Raw genomic sequence first — 19,461 nt, forward strand, 5'->3', positions numbered from 1 at the left:
GTAGGTCCACAATGTCATCCCCATACAAAAGACAAAAACTCCTAAGTCCAACTCAGCTGATGTTTCAAGCTGGCATCATGACTTCCAGAACAGGCCGACATGCCTGTGCAAATGTGTGTACTTAAAGTCAGGTCACTGAGGGTTATCTGGCTAAGGAAAATTTGTCACATATCTAGGTTTTACATGGCTTGTTGGAAGTACATTGTCTCAACATGTGCAAAGGAGTTTATCTTGAGACCTTGACAGTTTCTGTTCTGTAACTTTAATAAGAAATGTAATCAGAAATCTGTGTTTTGTTTATTTGAGGTTCCTGGGAACTCTTCTGACTCTTCCAAATCTAGCATACATATGGATAGTCTATCCAACACAAAAACTGAAAGGAAAAAAAGACAACTCCATTCTAAAGAAAAACTTGAAGCATGTCTTCTGCAGTACATGAACTCCCTGCAGAAACTCCACTAAAAAACCTCCTCCCAGTAAAGAGGAAGCCTGCATACAGGCAATGCATGCACTCTGAGATGTAAAAGCTATTCATGTGAGAATTGCCCCCACTTAAATCACAGATCAAGTTGCTGCTATATCCTTATGTGTCTTAAGGATGTATCTGGTTCAGTTCACAGTTAATAACATACATGTAAAGACTATCCAGAAGTCCTGCAAGTTTCTAGAAGATACGTTTTTATACTCACACACATAAAAACTTATTATAGCAAGCTCCTAACATGACTGAGAGCTAATGGTTTTATATCTATCAGGTATTCTGCTGAAGGGAGCTGAAACACACCACAGAACAGTGGCTGATGTCAAACACTAACCAATGTTAAACAGATATTGTTTTGTGAAATTTAACACACAAGAATGAACTCCAGAAACAGCAGTATTTCTGTTCTACAGACTTTACATAGTGCTGCTTCTTGTTACATAATAAAATACAAACTCATTCCAATACTTTTAGAGGCATTGAAAATATTGAAAGAACACCCCAAGGGAAAAAAAAAACCAAAAAAACAAAAGAACCCACTAGGAGAACCCAAACAGAACTTCAGCAGGGCAATTTGGAAAAAAAAGTAAAATGGAAATTATACTACTGAAACTTTCTAACTGAAAACCCACCAGCATCTTTCGACTGGTTTCTACCAGTTTTAAATTAAGCCTTCAGTATCTCCACGGTAAGGTGAGCAATTCCCCTGCTGGTGGAAAGCAGAAGAGGTGGAAACTGTCAAAGCAATCGCAGTATCTTACATTTGCTCTGGACAGCCACTAAGTGGCACTTAAACACCTCATCTTAAACCCTGATGAAGCTGCGAAGAGATTGTAGGGACAAAAGGAGTATGCACTCTGGGGAATAATCCCTTTCAATAACAATGAAGTTCTCTTCCTGCAATTAGAAAAGCTTCCTAACGGGCTGGCTGCGAGTGCTACTGCCAGCAACACTGCACAGCGCTCCACAGCAGCAGAGACACTGCAGAGAGCTCCGCAGAAGCAGCTGCTTCCTCTCCTAAATCCCAGCTCTCATTTGGGAATCAGAGTGCCTCGTTCCAGTGTGTCATTACCCACTACTGTGTCACTTTGAAATCTGCACTTCAGATGGGAAAACTGAAGTGCCTCATTGCTGCTGGACAGCTGGTCCAACAAAGGCACTTCTAATATAATGATAACACAACTTCTGGAAATACCTCTGAATTCGGCTTCAGTGAGAGACCTCTGAAGGTACCAACACTATTTGTACTGGAAGATGCACATTAGAACATGTTTTCATAATCTGCAGAGAATTAAAAGTGATGAACAGGGCTTTGCTCTTCTTAAGACTTTAGTAAATTATTGCTTCACAGACATATGGCATACGTCTATTTGGAATTTTAAATAAGGAAAGAAACGTAACTTTTGTGATAGTGGTGTTGAATCAACCATGTTAATAATCCTCAATATATTCTTGTATTTGAATTATAATTTTTCTCATCTGGTTTTGAAAGTACTTCTGTTCCATTAAAATATTTCTAAATTAATTAATTATAGGTATGGAAACCTCTTTTTTCTATGTGAACAACATAACCATCATTAAAAAAAAATCTAAGGCTAAAACCAAACTGAATAATATATTACATATTATAGGTGTTAACCAAGCAAGTATCTACAAGCATGTTCAAAGTCATTGGTTCAAGTATCTCTGTTGTCTTCAAAGGAACTAGCCTGAAGTTAAAGTGCATACAGAGCTCAGCCTCAAAGACTCAGAAATAAGATTTATGTACAATTTGTTTTCCGATTCTCAAAAAAAATCTCCATTTCAGTTAGCCACAGGTTTAGATGCAAATACACCACCAGACATTCAGTGCAAGCTCTACCTTACACCTTTGGGCTGAATGTAGCTTCCAAAAATCCCAAATGAGGAGTTATAACATCTAACTTTTATTCTTTCTTCCTATGCAAGTTCTTCACATTGTAATTAGAAGCATAGCATAAAAGCAACAAACCACATAATGATTACTAAAAATACAATTTTGAAGCACATTCTGCCTGTGTGAAGCTAGTTTTGTGAGGGTCTTTTTCACACAAGAAGCTTGCACATGAAAAGTGTTCAATCAGTTATGCAGAAGAACCAAGCTTAATCCAATGCAAGAGGAATCATCATCAGTGAAGCTGTTTTTATGACTAGCAATAAACCTCAATTACTGTCACTCTGGAAAAAGTGGGGGGGGACGGTGGGAAAGAAAGGGAAGTCCACATCGACCAGCAGTTTCATACAAAGGACAAACCAAGTATAAGCTGGCATTATCCACTCAATCCTTGTATCAGATCCTCGATGATCAACCTTTAGGGCAAACACACATATCCATTTAAGCCTGTATTTGTCCAGTCACACAAATCATTCTTTAGGAAAATATTTCCCACAGCCCTTCCCATAACTTGACGTCCACAGAGAGGGTAAAAAAAACAGAAATACAGAACAACTGTGTCTACACCAGGCAAGGGAAAGCACTGATTTTACGACAATGATTTTCTACCATTATTCACTTTGACATATAACAGGATGAGAGATTGTGCTGCTAAAGTAAATACAGCAGTTATATATGCCTCCTCTGCTTTGGTTTTCTGCTCCACTACAGCCAAAGAGCCTCCATCTGATGACCTTGGGGGCACAGCACAAATGTCAGCCCAGGAAAGGAAAAACTCTAAATGAAAACCCAACTGCATGGAAACATAAGGAGCTATTTCAGGAAGATGATTTACTCAATATCATAATTTATGACTTGGCATCTTCATATTTGAATGTGGATGGCTTGCATTTGTCTTTTAGGGCCATTTTAAAATCTGAAAAGAAGAAAATACAACTGCCTGAAGATGAATGTCCATGTTTAAGTAGCTCCAAGTGAGCTAAAGCCCAAGCTTACTAATGAAACTTGCAAAGCACAGAAAATAGGATGTTTTGGTTTTATTAGTGTTGAGGAAAGATAGCTGCTATCAATCAGATATGAGCCAGAACCACTCTTGAGTCTGTCTGTAGAGACTCTACTAGCCTACATGACAGATACAGTCTTTGCTTATTCATGTATTTGACAAAAATTATCTTCTCACTTTTGCTAACTAAATCACACTGTCCTCAATATGCTATTGTACTGTGCACCACAAAAACTGTTTTAGGTAAGACTGATTTTTAAAATAAAAACTGTTATTTTCAAAGCAGTTTTTCCCCCTCTCTAATATAGCTACTTTCTGGCTTTAAATTGCATACAACTATCATTGCACCGAGTATCCACAAAATTAATTTAAGAACTTCACAACTGTGCATACTTTGTATTACTTAAGAGTGTTAAGTAATTAAACAAAAAATAAAAACCATCTAGTGAGTCTAGATTAGACTTCCTGACTTGAGTTCAGAGAAGAACTTAACAGCATTCAAACTTCCAAACTTCTCCTAGTCTTAAATCAACTTCAGCAAGCCTCAGCAGTGGATAACTCAGAAAATGCAATGGAGCTCCTTCATCATGAAGTATTTCTTTATATAGTAGTGTGCATGCAGTTTGTATTCAATATTGCTATAAACCAAATAGTATTTTCTGAACTCTTAACTCTGTATACACAACTTTTATTTCAACACTCCTTCTATTTCTCACTCAGAACTCTTCCATGGGCACAAGTCTCTCAGTTGGGTTTGGACTTTTTTATTTTCCCAGCAGTCTGCTTGCTGTGTGTTTACTTGAAGCTGTAGGACTGATGATGCTGCAAGGCACTGAGGAGACCCATTCCCTTTGTTTGTGTCTTGCATCCAACACCTTTGCAGAAATCAGACTTTACTACACCATAGTAAGGTGAGCTGGATAACTTTGTTGCTATATATTTTATTGTTACAAGTTGTGAAGCTGAGGACTTTTAAAATTACAAGTGCTTAGGTAATATGTGGATAGACAGTTTCCCAGTTGAAGACCACCCACCTCATGATGTTCATCTTTTTAGAGCAAGGCTGCTTTGGACTTATTGGCAAAAATGCAGTGATTTTTTTTCTCACACATTACTAGCAGGACAGATTTCAATGTCAGTGACACTTTCAGAGGATATTCTGAGTTAGGAAGGACCCACAAGGATCACCAACTATTCAGTGAACGGCCCATATGGGGATTGAATCCACAACCTTGGAGTTATGAGCACCATACTCCAAACAAGGTGGCTCTGTGTGCAGAGGCCAAAGAAGCCTGCAAGTCCCTCTGTGCACCTCCATCCTCACAGTCTTACTTTTAAGATCTATGTCATCCTACAAAGAAAGAACAACAGGTTTCCTGCTCCAGAGCCCAATCCCTTTGGAGTACTCCTGGTGTGGCACTCTATTTCCCTCACGTGCTTATGAAAGCCTTATCCCAAAATATTTTATGCTCACTTTAGTTGCCAAATCTATGTCAACTTACAATTTGGCAAAAAACATCTATGGTGATCTAGCAAGGTGCACCAAATGGGTTTTGGAGCAGAATGAAATTCCTATCTTTCACCTTAGCCCCTAAAGCAGCTCAACACAGAGCTGGACAAACATCAGCGCCAGCACAAGGGAAAACAACAAGGAAGTACATCAATGGATGGATCAGAAGAGAAAATAATAACAGTTTTGCCTCTTTTGACAGAGGACAGCTATAAAATCTTCTCAGTGTACCATCACAGATTACACTTGAACTAAAACCCCACAGCAGTTTAAGACTGAATGAATTGGGGATCTGAGGCTGGGCTCTAGGTGGCTGTGCCCTGACTCTCACAAAGGTGCACATGAAACTGTTCTGTGGTCATGTTAGGATGCTGATTTCATTGAAACGTTATCACTTTTCCTTTGGAATATTCAAATTGCTCTGAAACACATCACTGAGTGATACCACAGTATAAAGAATAGGGGGAAAGGTGGGAATGTGCAAATCAGCAAACAAAGGATTACAAGGCCATGGAAAGCTGACTAACTTGGTTAAGATGTTAAGCGTGAGCTTCTCTTTGGAGATATGTAGGGAAGCTCTTCTCTGTGTGAACAGGAGCTTTTAAAGAAAACTCTTCTACAGATATGGAGGATGCTCATATATTCTTGGCTCCAGTTCCCTGTGCTGGACACCACAGGCCACAAGTAAGACAAAAAGAGTGTTTAGTCATCAGATGAGAGGCCATCACAAATCCACTTATTATGTTTTTGCCTCAGTTCTATTCTTTTGTATCTCTGTTACAATCCCCAACAGGAAAAATGAAGGAACAACTGTTCCTTGTTCCTTAATAGCCTTGAACAATAAATAGCCTTGGCATGAACTCTGACCCTAAAATCAAGTGCATGTAACATCATAAGTAAAACACAGCTACCTTCAGTATATTTAAGTTGAAAAACACATGAACAATGCCATCTGATGCTGTTTACTATACAGTTAACTATTACACTAAGATAAGAAATCACAAGAATATATAATTTTTATGTTGCTGCAGCCTTAAGAGTGGGAATAGGCAATTCTTTTTACAAACCTTGTGATTAATTTCATCGTCCTTGATCAGACATTATTTCTGACTGTAAGTCAGCAGCACTGGTATTGCACAAATTACCTCCTCCATGTGCAATCACACAAGGTTTAGGGAAATCCCACAATATTTTTTTATAAAATGAGAGCAAACACACGAGCATTTAGCTGATGCAGCATATCACAGAGTCACTCAAAGATGTGACAAGAGCCCCATAAAGGCTTGGAATAACGCTGCTAGGGACAGGGTCACTGGCCACTGAAGTCCCCTGCCAGAAGAGCTCACATACATGGATTGTTTGAACAGATCCCAGGATAGAACTGGTGTCATCACACTCACACTCAAGAAGCCTGTAAAGTTTGATTAATTGTGAGAGTACTGAAAGCACAGCTGGTTGTTTGCATTATACAGGATATTCTGCTAGGATTTACACAGCTAAACTTTGACCTACTTTATAAACTGAACTGGGTATGTTCACTTCACATATATGTATTTGATTTTTCATTTGTTCCGCTGCATGTTTTTTCCTTCTGTATTTTACATTTTCTTCAGTTAGTATTTGGGATACAGAAGAGATGTCCTAAATCAAAAAGCAGTGTTAGCAGTTTGCAATTACACAGATTCAATCAAAAACCCCAAAGGTTCATAAGGAGGCAGAAAACAGCCAAATAAAGTTCTCACTTGCACTGGCATTAGTCCAGTTACTTAATTTTGTTTCATGTTTTTTGCAAAAGAAGATCCATGTTTTAATCTCCATAGATTCATCAGACAGTAAAATCCAGAAGAAAAAGATCACCTCTATCTTTAAAATTATCTTCCCTAAATTCTTTTAAGAAAGGGCAATGGTGCTATTAAAAACGAGATATTTAGTGAGGCTATACCTTAGAGTCTAAAATAAAAACAGTTGTGTAAGAATCGACAGTCATGAAGCCAAGCCTCACAACAACTGCTTAGGAGTTCACTGGGCCCCTGCCATTCCTTTTATAGATGAATAATGTGAAGTTCAGCTCTGTGCAGCCTCACAGAGAGCTAAGTGTTGATTATCTGAAACCAGCTTCTTCAGCACTTAATCAGATCATAAACAACATGTAACAGAGTGCTGCATTCCAGGTAAGACAGCATGATCTACTTAAGTGCGTAAGCTATTTTAACTCATGAAAGTAGGTGAAGGTTGTTTAAAAGCAAAATAACTGTTAAAGCAATGGGTGGACAAAAAACCTGAAGGCCTCAGACAACAGAAGGCATCACAGCTGTAATCAAAAAGCTCCACAAGAGGCCAGGTGCTACATTTCAAGAAGTGCCTCAGTGTAAGGAGATGGGTTCCATCTGTGCTTGTCTTGGGGCAGATTTGGCACAGGTGAAGTCAATCTGCAGTCAAGCTGCCTGGGCCAAAAGCTGCCCCTGACTGACGACACTACAGAGAGAAGATTCAGAAGCACCACACAGACTTGTGCATGTCTTGTGCAGCTGTGATCCTGTTTAAATTACAGGCAATATTTTTCTATTAAGCGGAGAAGTTCTACCTAGCATTTTGCCGTCATAGCATTAACTGCTCTGGTAAACACAAGCATACATTACAGGCTGTATCCAGAGTCTTGGGGACAAAAAATACCCCAACCCACACAAACAAAAATACCAGTACAAAATGTAATCCTTTAAAATTCTGACTTGAACTTTTTACCTTTCTTCATACTCCAGTTCTCCATTGGAAATGTCACATAAATATTTCCTTACGAGACATCAGGCTCAAGTTTCTAGGCTTTTCCTCAAATTCTCTAAACCTCCAGTTCATATCACAGAATAAAAAAGGAGAAACTTTCATGGATTCTGAGCATCTGCCTGACTAAAAAAATGAACTAAGAAATGACAGTGCTGTCTGCCAATTTCTGCTCCACATACAGGAATTTATTTTACCCTGTGATCAGAAAGAACAAGTGGATGATGCACTCTACAGACAGCTCAGAGTAGCCTCATATTAGCATACCCTGTCCTGATGGGGAACTTCAACCACTCAAATATGTACTGCAGGAAGAACACAGCAGGGCCTAGGCAATCCAGCCAGTTTCTAGAGAGCCTCAATAAGAATTTGCCAACCCAAGACAGAGACATGATTAGGAAAGCCGAAGTCCACCTGGAGGTGAATCTAGCAAAGGCAACAAAAAAGTCTTTATAGCTATATAGGTGACAGAAGACAGGCTTGGGAAAATGTGAGGCTGCTGCTGAACGGAGCACAGGACATGGAAAAAGGCTGAGATACCAAATGTCCTCTTTGACTCAGACCTCTGTGAAACCATTAAATTTAGAACTGTTAATCTTCATTTACAATAAATATAAAAGAATAATAAAGGACAGCATAACCTTAATTTGCCTTAAATCTAAACTAGCTCAGGGCATAAGTCAGATAAACTATTGACCCATGTTCCATTTGCCAACCCAAACATCTATCAAGTAAGATTAAACATACCTAAGTAAAACAAATCATTCGATACACCAAAGAAGGATCAACATAATGACATTTGGAATTACTTTTCCAAGCTGAAAATAAGAACAGAAATTACTCATCCTCCATAATGTTTTGGCTACTTCGCATCTGCTGGAGGGGGAATCCCTGCTACAGTATAACCTTAGCCTCACCTTATCTCTTTCATTTCTTGGAGGGAATGGCAGGGCATCATACAGAAGGAAAGCTGGGGAGAATGAGCTCAGGAAGGAAATGACACACCTCACCTGCAGTTCCAAACAGTTTAGAACTAGCATATCTCAAATGTAGGACTAAAATGTCAATAATTTTTAAAGTATATAGTTTTCAACAACAGTGATATCAATAGCATCACACTTCTGTAGTACTTAAGTAAATGTCAGACCAGAGGCCACTGGGGAGACACCAAGAGTGGAGCATGTATGGGTTCATTTCCACTGCACTCCTACAGTAGCCAAGCACTCTCACCAAGTTGTTCAGCAAGGCTGTGTTCTTATCCTGAAGGGACTATTCTGCAAACAGATTTAGGAGAGATTTAATTTTTCCCCAGCTTTCCCCACCATTACTCACCTGACCTATAAGTAGCCTTCATAAACTCCCTGCAAGCAATATAATTGAATCCAGCTCCATTCCTGAGCACCTACAAAGAATATGCATTAAAGCTTCATCCCCACCGTCAGGCAGAAATTACTCAATCATAAGGCCACATCAGAACTTCTGCAGAATGAGGGTGTAAGGATAAGAAACTCCACTATCTGTAACTAGTGGAACTTACTGAAGTTATATATGAAGGAAGGAACACTCCAGATCCCACGTCTGACAAATCAATTTGGAAAAGAAGACTCTAATCCATAAGAGAAGCTCTTTCTAGGCAGAGTAATCCATCCTTTACGCACAAAGTAGAGTGAAATCATCTTCATATTCACATGCTTCTTTTCAAGTAAGGTCATCTCATCCTTCCCTACTTACTACTACCCATCAGGGAAAGTTAACCACACATTGCCATGATGGTACAATTGAAACAATTACAGCAGATCCTACAGAGGCAAGACAAAGACCACAATGGGGCACTACCTTTTCTTTCACTACTACAGAGCAGCATAACAAATAATTCCTTGCAAACAATCCTGACATTACTTAGTGTTAATTACCTGTCTACGGTTTTTTTCTCTGAAGTGGTTATGTTGGAAATGCAGCAACAATGAACACAAGAGCCTTGTATTCAGGAAAAACATTGCACGGGGTTGAATGCACCTCCATCAACTCTAAAGCTGAGCTAAATATGATGCAGCAACATTAACAAAACTCTCATATTAAACAGTAAAATAATCCCTCACTAATCAGATGTATGTTCTTGCTCAATTTGTATTTATAAAGGAGTAAAACTGCCTGACCTTCCTGGAGTTCTGTACTTTCTGCCATCTCCAGTGGTATGCCTCTGTCTGCACGACTTTCAAGTTTCTTGTCCTCCTCTTAAAGGCTTTAATTGTTTAGTCTTCTACTCAACTGCCTTTGTTTTAACATTCTAATCCACTGTACTTCTCCCACAGACATACTTGTATCCCCTTTTATTCTACTTATCTTAAGGTGAGGATATACACAGAACTTATTTGCAAAGCCACAAAGTACTTTCTACTTTCAATCCTCAGTCAGACATGACTTAATCCAAGAACTGTTCATCAAATACAACCCTACTACAGATTTATCTATGCAGGCACAAAGAATTGTGGCTCTTGCAGTTTACAATATTATTGTAATTAGTAACTATCACAAAAGCCTGGATGTCCAAGATTGTTGGCTAAAGATTGTTATGAACATGTAAATTCTGTGACTAAACTTATCTGGACTGCTGATTCTTTTACAGATCTGAAGCAAACAGGAAAAAAAAGAGTTCTTACAAACAAGAGTGCCAGCACACAAATCTGCTCAGTTGCACAGGCTGCAAAAGCAAGAATTGTGGCTCTTGCAGTTTACAATATTATTGTAATTAGTAACTATCACAAAAGCCTGGATGTCCAAGATTGTTGGCTAAAGATTGTTATGAACATGTAAATTCTGTGACTAAACTTATCTGGACTGCTGTGATTCTTTTACAGACCTGAAGCAAACAGGACAAAAAGAGTTCTTACAAACAAGACTGCCAGCACACAAATCTGCTGAGTTGTACAGGCTACAAAAGTCCAATTTCTAAAATTTATTTCTTCTGAAATTGAACACAAATTGTGCTAACAATCCTAAATTCTTTATCCCAACTCAGTGGCTTTTAACAAACAGCTCCTTCAGTTTGTAACAAAAGCATGTGTGCACTCCCTATCCTTTCAAGTTGGGCATCTGCAAAACAGGTAACATCAGCTCACTCCTCCTGATAAATACAGAAACATCAATTAGCTAAAAGGCATTACATGACCATATTCAGGGCAAAGTAACAACACCCTACAAAGCACAAAGAACTTACTTAAAATGTGGAAATTGCACAAAATTTAAGTAAAAGAGGCAGGGCTTCATTTTAGATAGTAAGAACATCTGGCATTTCCATTACCCTTTTGTTAAAACACAGGTCCACAAATGATGATTAGATGTCCACCTAGACTGCAAAGAAGTCAAGCGTAACAACTCTTGCACACAAGGCAAGTTAAGAGACCAGGAGGAAGGCAGCTTTTGAAAGGATGGATATCTATGTGAATCTAGAGCTAAGTAGTTAAAACAGGCATACAAAAATTGTGGATGTTATTTCCAAAAACATGTAGACACAGCTGCAAATTTAGCTAGAGACTTAGTTTGTTCATGATCATTTCAAACATGTCCAGGAATTTGATCAAACATGAAGAAAAAGTACTTGAATCTTTTGTTGCAAAAGAAAATGCCTAAGAAAATGTACTGCAGGTGATCAGTGCTGTGTTCTCACCATAATCCTGGAAAATCACAAGCACAAGTAAACGCAGAAGCAAACTGAAAAATGCATTTACCAGCTGCTATCCAATGCCAAATTTTGAAATCACTATTTCTTATTTCTGCTCTTACTTACATTAGCTTGGTATTCTACATTTAACTTGACAGGATTTCTCACTTGAATGCTTACGAGTTACAACGTAATGTAATGCCTTTTAATTTACTGGAACTGCAGTTTTATCTGGGAGGATTTAACTAAAGCTGTTTCCATATGTTTTGAGCTGTAAGCTTGAGACCACGGATTTGGAACTGTACAATGTTTTGCTATTGGGCAGGTTGGCATAAATCCCATGTGTGGTGTATATTCACATAATACCTCCAGGGTTCTTCAGCAGGACAGTTCCTATGAGTCAAGTGAGCATGCTGTTTTCCAACATAATGGAGACCAGAGTTGACATTCAAGAGGTGAAGGATACGTCACCATTTTGTCCTCAGTAGTTCACAATAACTATTAAATCTTACTCATTTTTCTCATTCATGAGAGTCCGTGTCTCACATTACTCTCAAACAGAAGAGATCAAAAATTTTAATGCTTCCACTTTTTCAGCAAAGACACAACTGGTTAGGAACTGGTTAGGAAATACAGACTAAGCCAAATCTCACCCACTGCCAGACATGCATACCCAATTCCTGTCTCACATCACACAGCAGCAAGCCTGCATGTCACAGAGGTGCAAAGACTGTGCCTTTCTCCTACTCTAAACCTGCCTGCCAGGCTTGAGAATTATAGAGCTAGGAAAAGGTTTCCACAGAGTCCTGTTGCTGGAGATATGATACATACGGAGGTTCCACACTACCCTCTCCTCTTTCTGAGAAAGGAGGTATCTCTGTTTCCCAGTCACATAGGTCTCAGCTCAGGAAAACAGAAATTTGAGAGGTCTGAGTGCAGGATTAGATAAAGTTCACAGTGACTCAAGAGTGAAATACTAGCCCTAGTGACATCAACAGAAAAGCTCTCACTGACTTGAGGGTCAAGTTTTCAGCCCATATCTCAAACTAAAGTGTTTTCTAAGCTGATGAAATTCAGGCCCTGATTCTGTAGGAGATGTACACACCTTTCATTTCACATATTGAGCAGCTTAAATTTCACTGAGCAATTAACATCAAATAAAGTGAGTAAGTTTTAATGAGATCTCGCCTCTAATTTTAAGTACCACCTTAAGATTTTACAGTGTAGTGAAAGGATTCAAACAGCACAAAAGCAACTCCAGGGATGCTTGCTTTGGTTCTTTTCTTTTTACTTACTTTTGTCTGATCATCAGCCTTAAATACATAGCAGATACTTTGCTGATTTGCTGCTTCATCCTTTATCAGACAAGCAAAGTAGCTTGGATCGTGGCTGTTGTGAATCAGTTTGTGGACCTGCTGTGGCTTGTATTCAAATAAACTTGAACAAATTAAAGGATCCCACTGCTGGGTTTCCCCTGTGTCTGGCTCACAACGCAAACTGGCTGGTGAAACACAAAGTCGAATTTGGCTGACGCTGGGTTCTTCTTTGGAAGACTTTGCACTGAGCAGCTGGATCTCAGCCACAATCCAAGGCAGCATTGACATAGTGGTTAGGGAATGCACCGGGAGAGAACCCACAAGCTGCAGACTGAAACTTGCTGAGAAATCACTAGGTGTTTGACACTTTTTAACTTTGAAAGTTATTGGCTCCATTTTACAGTCCTTTAGGGAACGTGGACTAATTCACCAATATTTCAGTTCCATGGAATGACATTATCTGGATGTTGGATGGCTCCTTTGATTAAGGAACAGAAGAGTTCTGAAAGAAAAAGAAAGAGTTATGTAGGTGGTGGAACTCTACGAAAAACCAACTCTCAATAACACAGACAATTAATAGCTTAACATCAGAAAAGAGTTACCATGGTCCATCTAGCAAGTTCCTCCTCTTTACACTGGGCCTTACTATTTCAGGTCCAACAAACATAATTGTAATAAATACATTGCTTGGAAAAGAGACAGTGTTGATTTAAAATTTGCTTTATGACCTTAGCTCAACTATCTAATGAGTAACTAAATTGCAATGAACATTCTTTCTAGCCTGTCTCTGTTTCATGGGCAGCCACATGTAGATCACATGGGCCTATTTCAATCCTGTTATCACAGGAAGAAGGAAGAACTCAGCTGAGCTGTTCTGACCTTCATGACAGTTGAAGTCACTGCCTGCTAAGACACCTTTACATGTGGGGGAAAAAAAATAGTCAACTTGACAACTTTTTTGTCCATCAGTGGATGACTTTGAATTTGGCTACTAACATGGAGCTGTTCCCTTAGGTATAGTTTGCCCAGTGATTATTGGTTGTAACCAAACAGATTTTTTTCAATAAGTAACACCCTAGAAATCACTGTCATGTAAAAATGCGAGCAGCAGTCAACAGAGTGATTGCTGAAAAACCTGTCAGATAGTAGTCAGAAGAAACAATTCCTACAGCATTCTGGGAAGAACCAGATGACGATTGCAATTCATGGTTGCATTTTAACACTGGTCAGCCAGACAGGAATACTTAAATGTTAGCCTGACTGACATTGTATCATCTTCATTTCTTAAAATATCAAATGGAATATACCAAGTTACACACAAGCCTGTTGTAATCCTGTTATACCCAGCACCTAGTACCACTACCAGGGAAGAACCAGATGACGATTGCAATTCATGGTTGCATTTTAACACTGGTCAGCCAGACAGGAATACTTAAATGTTAGCCTGACTGACATTGTTATACCCAGCACCTAGTACCACTACCGTTATTACTGTATTAGTGTTCTTAGTAATGAAATCCAATAATTGCATTTCTTAATAAATTCCATTTCACAATTTCCATTTCATGCAGTCCATGAACACACAAAGATTGGCATTTGTTATATACTGTTTTAACTCCTCTTTAATTGCCCCTATTTTCAGCTGTTACATTATATTGTGTGAGACTGATGCAAGGCTGACAGGCCTGTAATTGCCTGTGTTTAAATACCAGGACACTAGTTTACCATCAGTCTTTCAACAGTTTGCTGTGATAAGACCTATTAAAAACAACATAAATAGTACCAACATATCCTTAAATAACTTTATAATTACTTTTGAACAAGTTTTGAATAAGTGCAATCTATTTACTATGGTAACAGTATTTCTTGTCTTTGTTCATCTACAAATGTGATCAAAACCAGCACTATTTTTCTCATGAGTTTCCATTGAACTTTGTCCTTCTTTTGCTCTTGTAATAACATTTTCAGACTCAGTTTCAAAGAGTCTTTCACCTTTTTGAAAATGAAAGGAAATTTCAGGATTAAAAAAGCCCCAAAAATTTCAAGACTGAAATTAATTTTGAGCTGTTTAAAATGAAACTAATCTGTAGACGTCCCACTGCAGAAAAATGTTTCTGCAATAACTGGCAAACTGTAAAAACAAGAGAGCTGCAGAAATCACCTTTGAATGCATTTACTTTTTGAAACTTTTTCATCTTTTGACAAATGAACACTGCAGCAGCATTATCAGTTCCAAGAATAGCAAATTTAGCAAGAGTGCAAGTTTTCAAGATACTATTCAATAAATTAATAATAAATAGCATTCTTGATGTGTAGATCAAATTTTTAAAAATATTTTCATAAACCTCTGTGTGTGTATCTGGGCATGGGATGTGTGAGGAAAAGGGTCAAGAAAATCAAGCATCTGTACACTTCATTTTAAGTATACTACAATTGGGAGGGGGGTTTTTTTGTTATTTCAGAAATTAGCAAGAAAATAAGCATCTTTTAGATTAATATAAATGCTTTACATCCTAAATTAAATGGCATTAAGCTGTGGCAGGAGTGGATCAGGTTGGACATCAGGAAGAATTTCTTCAAGGGTGGTAAAGGAAAGGGTGAAAGGGTGGTAAGGATTGGGAGAGGCTGCCCAAGGATGTGGTGGAGTCACTGTTCCTGGAAGTGTTCAAGAAACTGGATGTGGTACTTGGTGCTATGATCTAATCCACATGGTGCTGCTCAGTCAAATGCTGGACATGATGATCTTGGAGATCTTTTCCAACATCAAGGATTCTGTGGTTCTAAATGGGAGAGCAGCTGCAGGAAGCATTTTTACACCTTATCAACACAAACTGCTAAACACAGTTACCATTATAGTTTTCCTTCAGCCAAGAATCAAAATTGTCTCTTTGTTCACAAACTATTACAAACTTCTTATCCTTAACTGCAACAATGAAAAATAGTTCAGCAGCTGCAGGGAAGATTGGATTAATTCATAACTACCATGCTGTGTATTCAAAACTACACAAAAATCCAGGTTTTAGCTTCTAGTGCTCTTGTCACTTAGTGGCATAGATAATAATCTCAGGATAAGAAAGCCTTAGAAAACTTCATTCTTAGTTGAAAACAAGAGAACGGAGCTACCACACAGACAATGATGTATTAGCCACACACTTTTTGTAGCCAGTTTCTTATTTGTGTTTTCTGAAAACGCTTCTTAAAAAAATGTAGTTAAAGGCATGTAGAAATACAACAAAGTCACCCTTGTTTCTAGCAACTTTTCAAGTTTCCTTTTGCTTTTTTACTGTAGATCTACGAGGCAATGCAGCCTCAAAGAGAAATGAATATCACAATATAATACATTATTTTTCATGCTAACTCTAAGGACTGAACAGAATATAAAAAACCCAAGGTTGATACTCTGTCATACTTAAACAAACATTGTACTGCTGGAATGTATTTAATATAAATGTGAAGCTTCTTGGCATTCAACTCTTTTTAACAAAAATAAATACCTTGCAAAGTCAACAGCATAAATACTCCAATGTCTGCATTTGTTATTTCCAAAGAAAAACATTTACTACTAAATCAAACCAGTTAAGTAGAAGTTAAAATGCTAGGTTTTTTCCCTAATGTTTAGGAGAGGCTGAAAGTGCAGTTTCTCAGAGCACAAATTTAGCAGCATCAGAAAGTCTCCTTATCTAACCCGTATCATTCTGCATATTACTGCTCTGCATGTTCCATTTCCCTTTCCCAGACATTCTTTGTTTTCCCCTCCTGTCACTTATTGTAAACAAATCCCACCAGAAATTATGCCAATTTCAAGCTGCTGGTGTTAATGTCCTTCAAGTTTCCCCTGAGGACTAGGTTTTACTTCAAGACTATGAAGTATTTATGTACATGCTTAATTTAGACCTAAAAATAGTTTTGTTCTTCTCATCAGACCTATTCCCAGCCATAAAATTAAGCACATACTAGAGCCAAAGAGTAGCCATGCTCTCAGCGCATCCATGCCTGCCCTGCCTCCACTGCTTGGAATTTTAGCACCTTTATCCATCTCTGGTTGCCACCTTTCAGTTCACCCCCTCTGAAATTTGGCTCTGCAGGTGCCATAGCAGTTTACCATACACATTAGTACAGTAGGCTCAAAGAAGTTTCCTCTTCCTCCCAAGCGTCTGATTAACTCATGCTTATTAAATGTCTATTTCACCTCTAATCCAAGAGGGAATAGAAAAGATATAAAAATACAGCTGTCCACTAGTTTCCTTCTACCTCAACTTTGATGTTCCTGTGGCAGCTCTAAGCACCCTTCAGCTTCATTACACTGGATGTCTCCAGTTGTTCTCCCAGTGCTCACAGACATAACTGGGACAGTTTCTCTTTCTCCTCTCCAGCAGCATCTTTTGAAGGGTGTTGGTTGCCCGTGCACTCAAAACTGAGAACAGCTTGAGTGGCACTCCTCAGCTGACAGCTTTGCTGCTAAGACACAGTTTATAGAGATATAGAGAAGATGAAAGTTATTGTTCCTACTGTTTATTTAGCCTGCTTTGATTCAGCTGTATTTGCTCCATCAGCATAAGAACAGCCAGTCGAACTGTAACACATAAGATATTTACATAAACCACATTAATGTATCTATTCCTGCCTTCTGTACTAGGAAACACCAGACTGACCCCTCAATGTGGAAGATACACATGGGAACATATGTGTGCCCTTTGTCCTCAGCTTCTCTTTTGTTCTGATCAACCCAGCAACTTCTCACAAGTGGGGGGGCTTAAAAAGCATGCAACACTACACTGATGGTCCTGTTCTAGCAAAATCTGATATTGTGGTTTTTTAAAACTCTAACCTAATTAAAAAAAAAGTTAGTCTCTTGCTCTCCAAAATAAAGTTACATTCTCACCATGTTATGCCACCAAGTTAAAAGGGACCCCTTCAGATAGAAGCGAGTGTGATGGCAAGACAGCATGAAAGGAAAAGCTACACAAATTATTATTTCTGCTATTCTGGACCCCATGTGAAGGTACATGTCTAAGCAGCATTGCATCATGCAGGACAGCATTCCCCAAAACTCACCCTCTCTCAAGAGAGCAAAGACAAGGGCAAGGTGTTGGCTCCAGGTGCCAGTCAGTTAAATGGGCTCAGGTAAGCTTTGAGTTTAGGACTGAGAATCTTGTGAGGTTATTGTGTTAGTAACCTGGGAAAGTGAGGCACTGAAAATCAGGTTTGTGCACCTGGGGGAAAACCAGGCAGATCTGGAATAGACTCAAATTAATACAGAAAAAAAGAGAGGAAATAGAATGTTCTAAAGCAAAAGAACACCACCCCACCACAAAAAAAAAAAAAAAAAAAAAAAAAAAAAAAAAAAGCAGAAACTTTGCCAGTGGTGAAGTGTTATCCTTCTTTTGTCCTTTCTTTTCAACTGGACTGAGTTCAATACAGACATGCAGCCAAAAGTTTTAAACTGTTGCTCAGAACATTGGTAACTGCAGACTTCACCCTCCTCCAGTTCCTTCCCTGCTTTGGTAGCAGTTGGAGTGCTGGGACTCACAGCAGAACTCGCGAGCTTGGAAGATGTGTCATGCAATGAAGCAGTCAGGGCTTTCACACAGCAATGAATAAATGAGGGGTTTGACCTGGGAGCTGAAAAGAAAGATGCCATCATCCTCGACCTTTGCAGTTCTTCTGAGACACAACTGCACAGTTACTCCACATCAGGCTCAGGACATGACAGCAGCTTTAGTTTCTGTAAGTTTCTGTAAGTCAGTTTTCCTCCCCTTCAAGAAGCTAAGCAAAAAATGCAACCATACAGCAAGCTCTTATGAAAAACAGCTGGTCTTAAATAGCACAAATTTGTTCAGCTCTTCTCTGCATGGCATTAGCACTGAACCCTGTTGACAAATGGAACCAGAGGCACCGGTACTGACTGCACTTCACCACTGATTATTTTAGCAGAAATATCATACTACTTAAGGATTATGAGGAGCCCTGGCCTGCAGCCAGAATTCTGGAACACTAGCCAGAACTAAATACCACTTGTCTCCCTCTCTTTCTGATCCCTAACTGAAATTTACATTGTCTTTGCTCAAGCTGACAGATTTCTCTATCCACCCGACAGGATATATAGAAAAAAACAAGTGAGAATATATATTAAGTATGTCACCACACGGTCACTGCTGAGAACAGTGTCCAAAAAGTTTTTTTATTTAATTCAAATGGGCACTTGGAGTGACACACCCCTCTTGTTGCAAGGGCATTCTTTTTATCTCATAGCTACTTATTATCTGCTGTTTCCCTCTGAAGCTATAGTTTGCTGTGGCCAAAAGCATGCACAGGTCCAGAAACCAATTTGCCTCAGAAATTAGTTTTAATTTCCATTATTTTTTCATTAAATGCTGACTTTTAAAAGACTTAATGTTTAAATTTTGTTAGCAACTCCAGACTGGGTGCTGAATAACATAACCATATACTCTGGTACTAGTTCCAGTAATAAACACACCTAAAATATTTAGCAGTACAGCCAGCATTTATATCACTCCTCAAGTATGTTTTATAAATAGGCTATTAATTTTAAAAAAGCAACAAAATGGTAGTATGTTCTTGATTACAAATATACACATTTATAATCAACTATCAAATGAAGAAAATAGCTGACTGTTCCTGCCCTTAACACCTGTTGCCATTTCCTTAATCAAGTCCACAGAAACTAATATGTTGATGATTGAAGTCTCCTGACGCAGCTACAGACCTGAAGAAAATATTGTGCTGTTTTATGAATGTAATGCATTAAAAAAAAGAGAAAAAAAATATTTGTAAAATAA

General features: G+C 38.6%; 1 protein-coding gene across 9 annotated transcripts in view; it reads right to left on the reverse strand.

Annotated features, from left to right (window-relative positions):
- Positions 1-19,461, reverse strand: part of TBC1D1 (TBC1 domain family member 1) — a 102,123-nt gene that overhangs the window by 81,124 nt on the left and 1,538 nt on the right. For 8 of the 9 annotated variants that reach the window (XM_039698815.1, XM_039698816.1, XM_039698809.1 and 5 more), the window contains exon 2: positions 12,641-13,163. In XM_039698815.1, coding sequence (XP_039554749.1) covers positions 12,641-13,057 — 417 coding nt within the window. In that variant the 5' untranslated portion in view covers positions 13,058-13,163. Of the gene's footprint in view, positions 1-12,640; positions 13,164-16,912; positions 17,942-19,461 lie in introns of those variants that run through there. The other variant, XM_039698812.1, reaches the window with a different exon arrangement.

Source organism: Passer montanus, unplaced genomic scaffold, assembly GCF_014805655.1.
Source record: "Passer montanus isolate IOZ18808 unplaced genomic scaffold, ASM1480565v1 scaffold13, whole genome shotgun sequence".
In the NCBI taxonomy this organism is placed as follows: domain Eukaryota; kingdom Metazoa; phylum Chordata; class Aves; order Passeriformes; family Passeridae; genus Passer; species Passer montanus.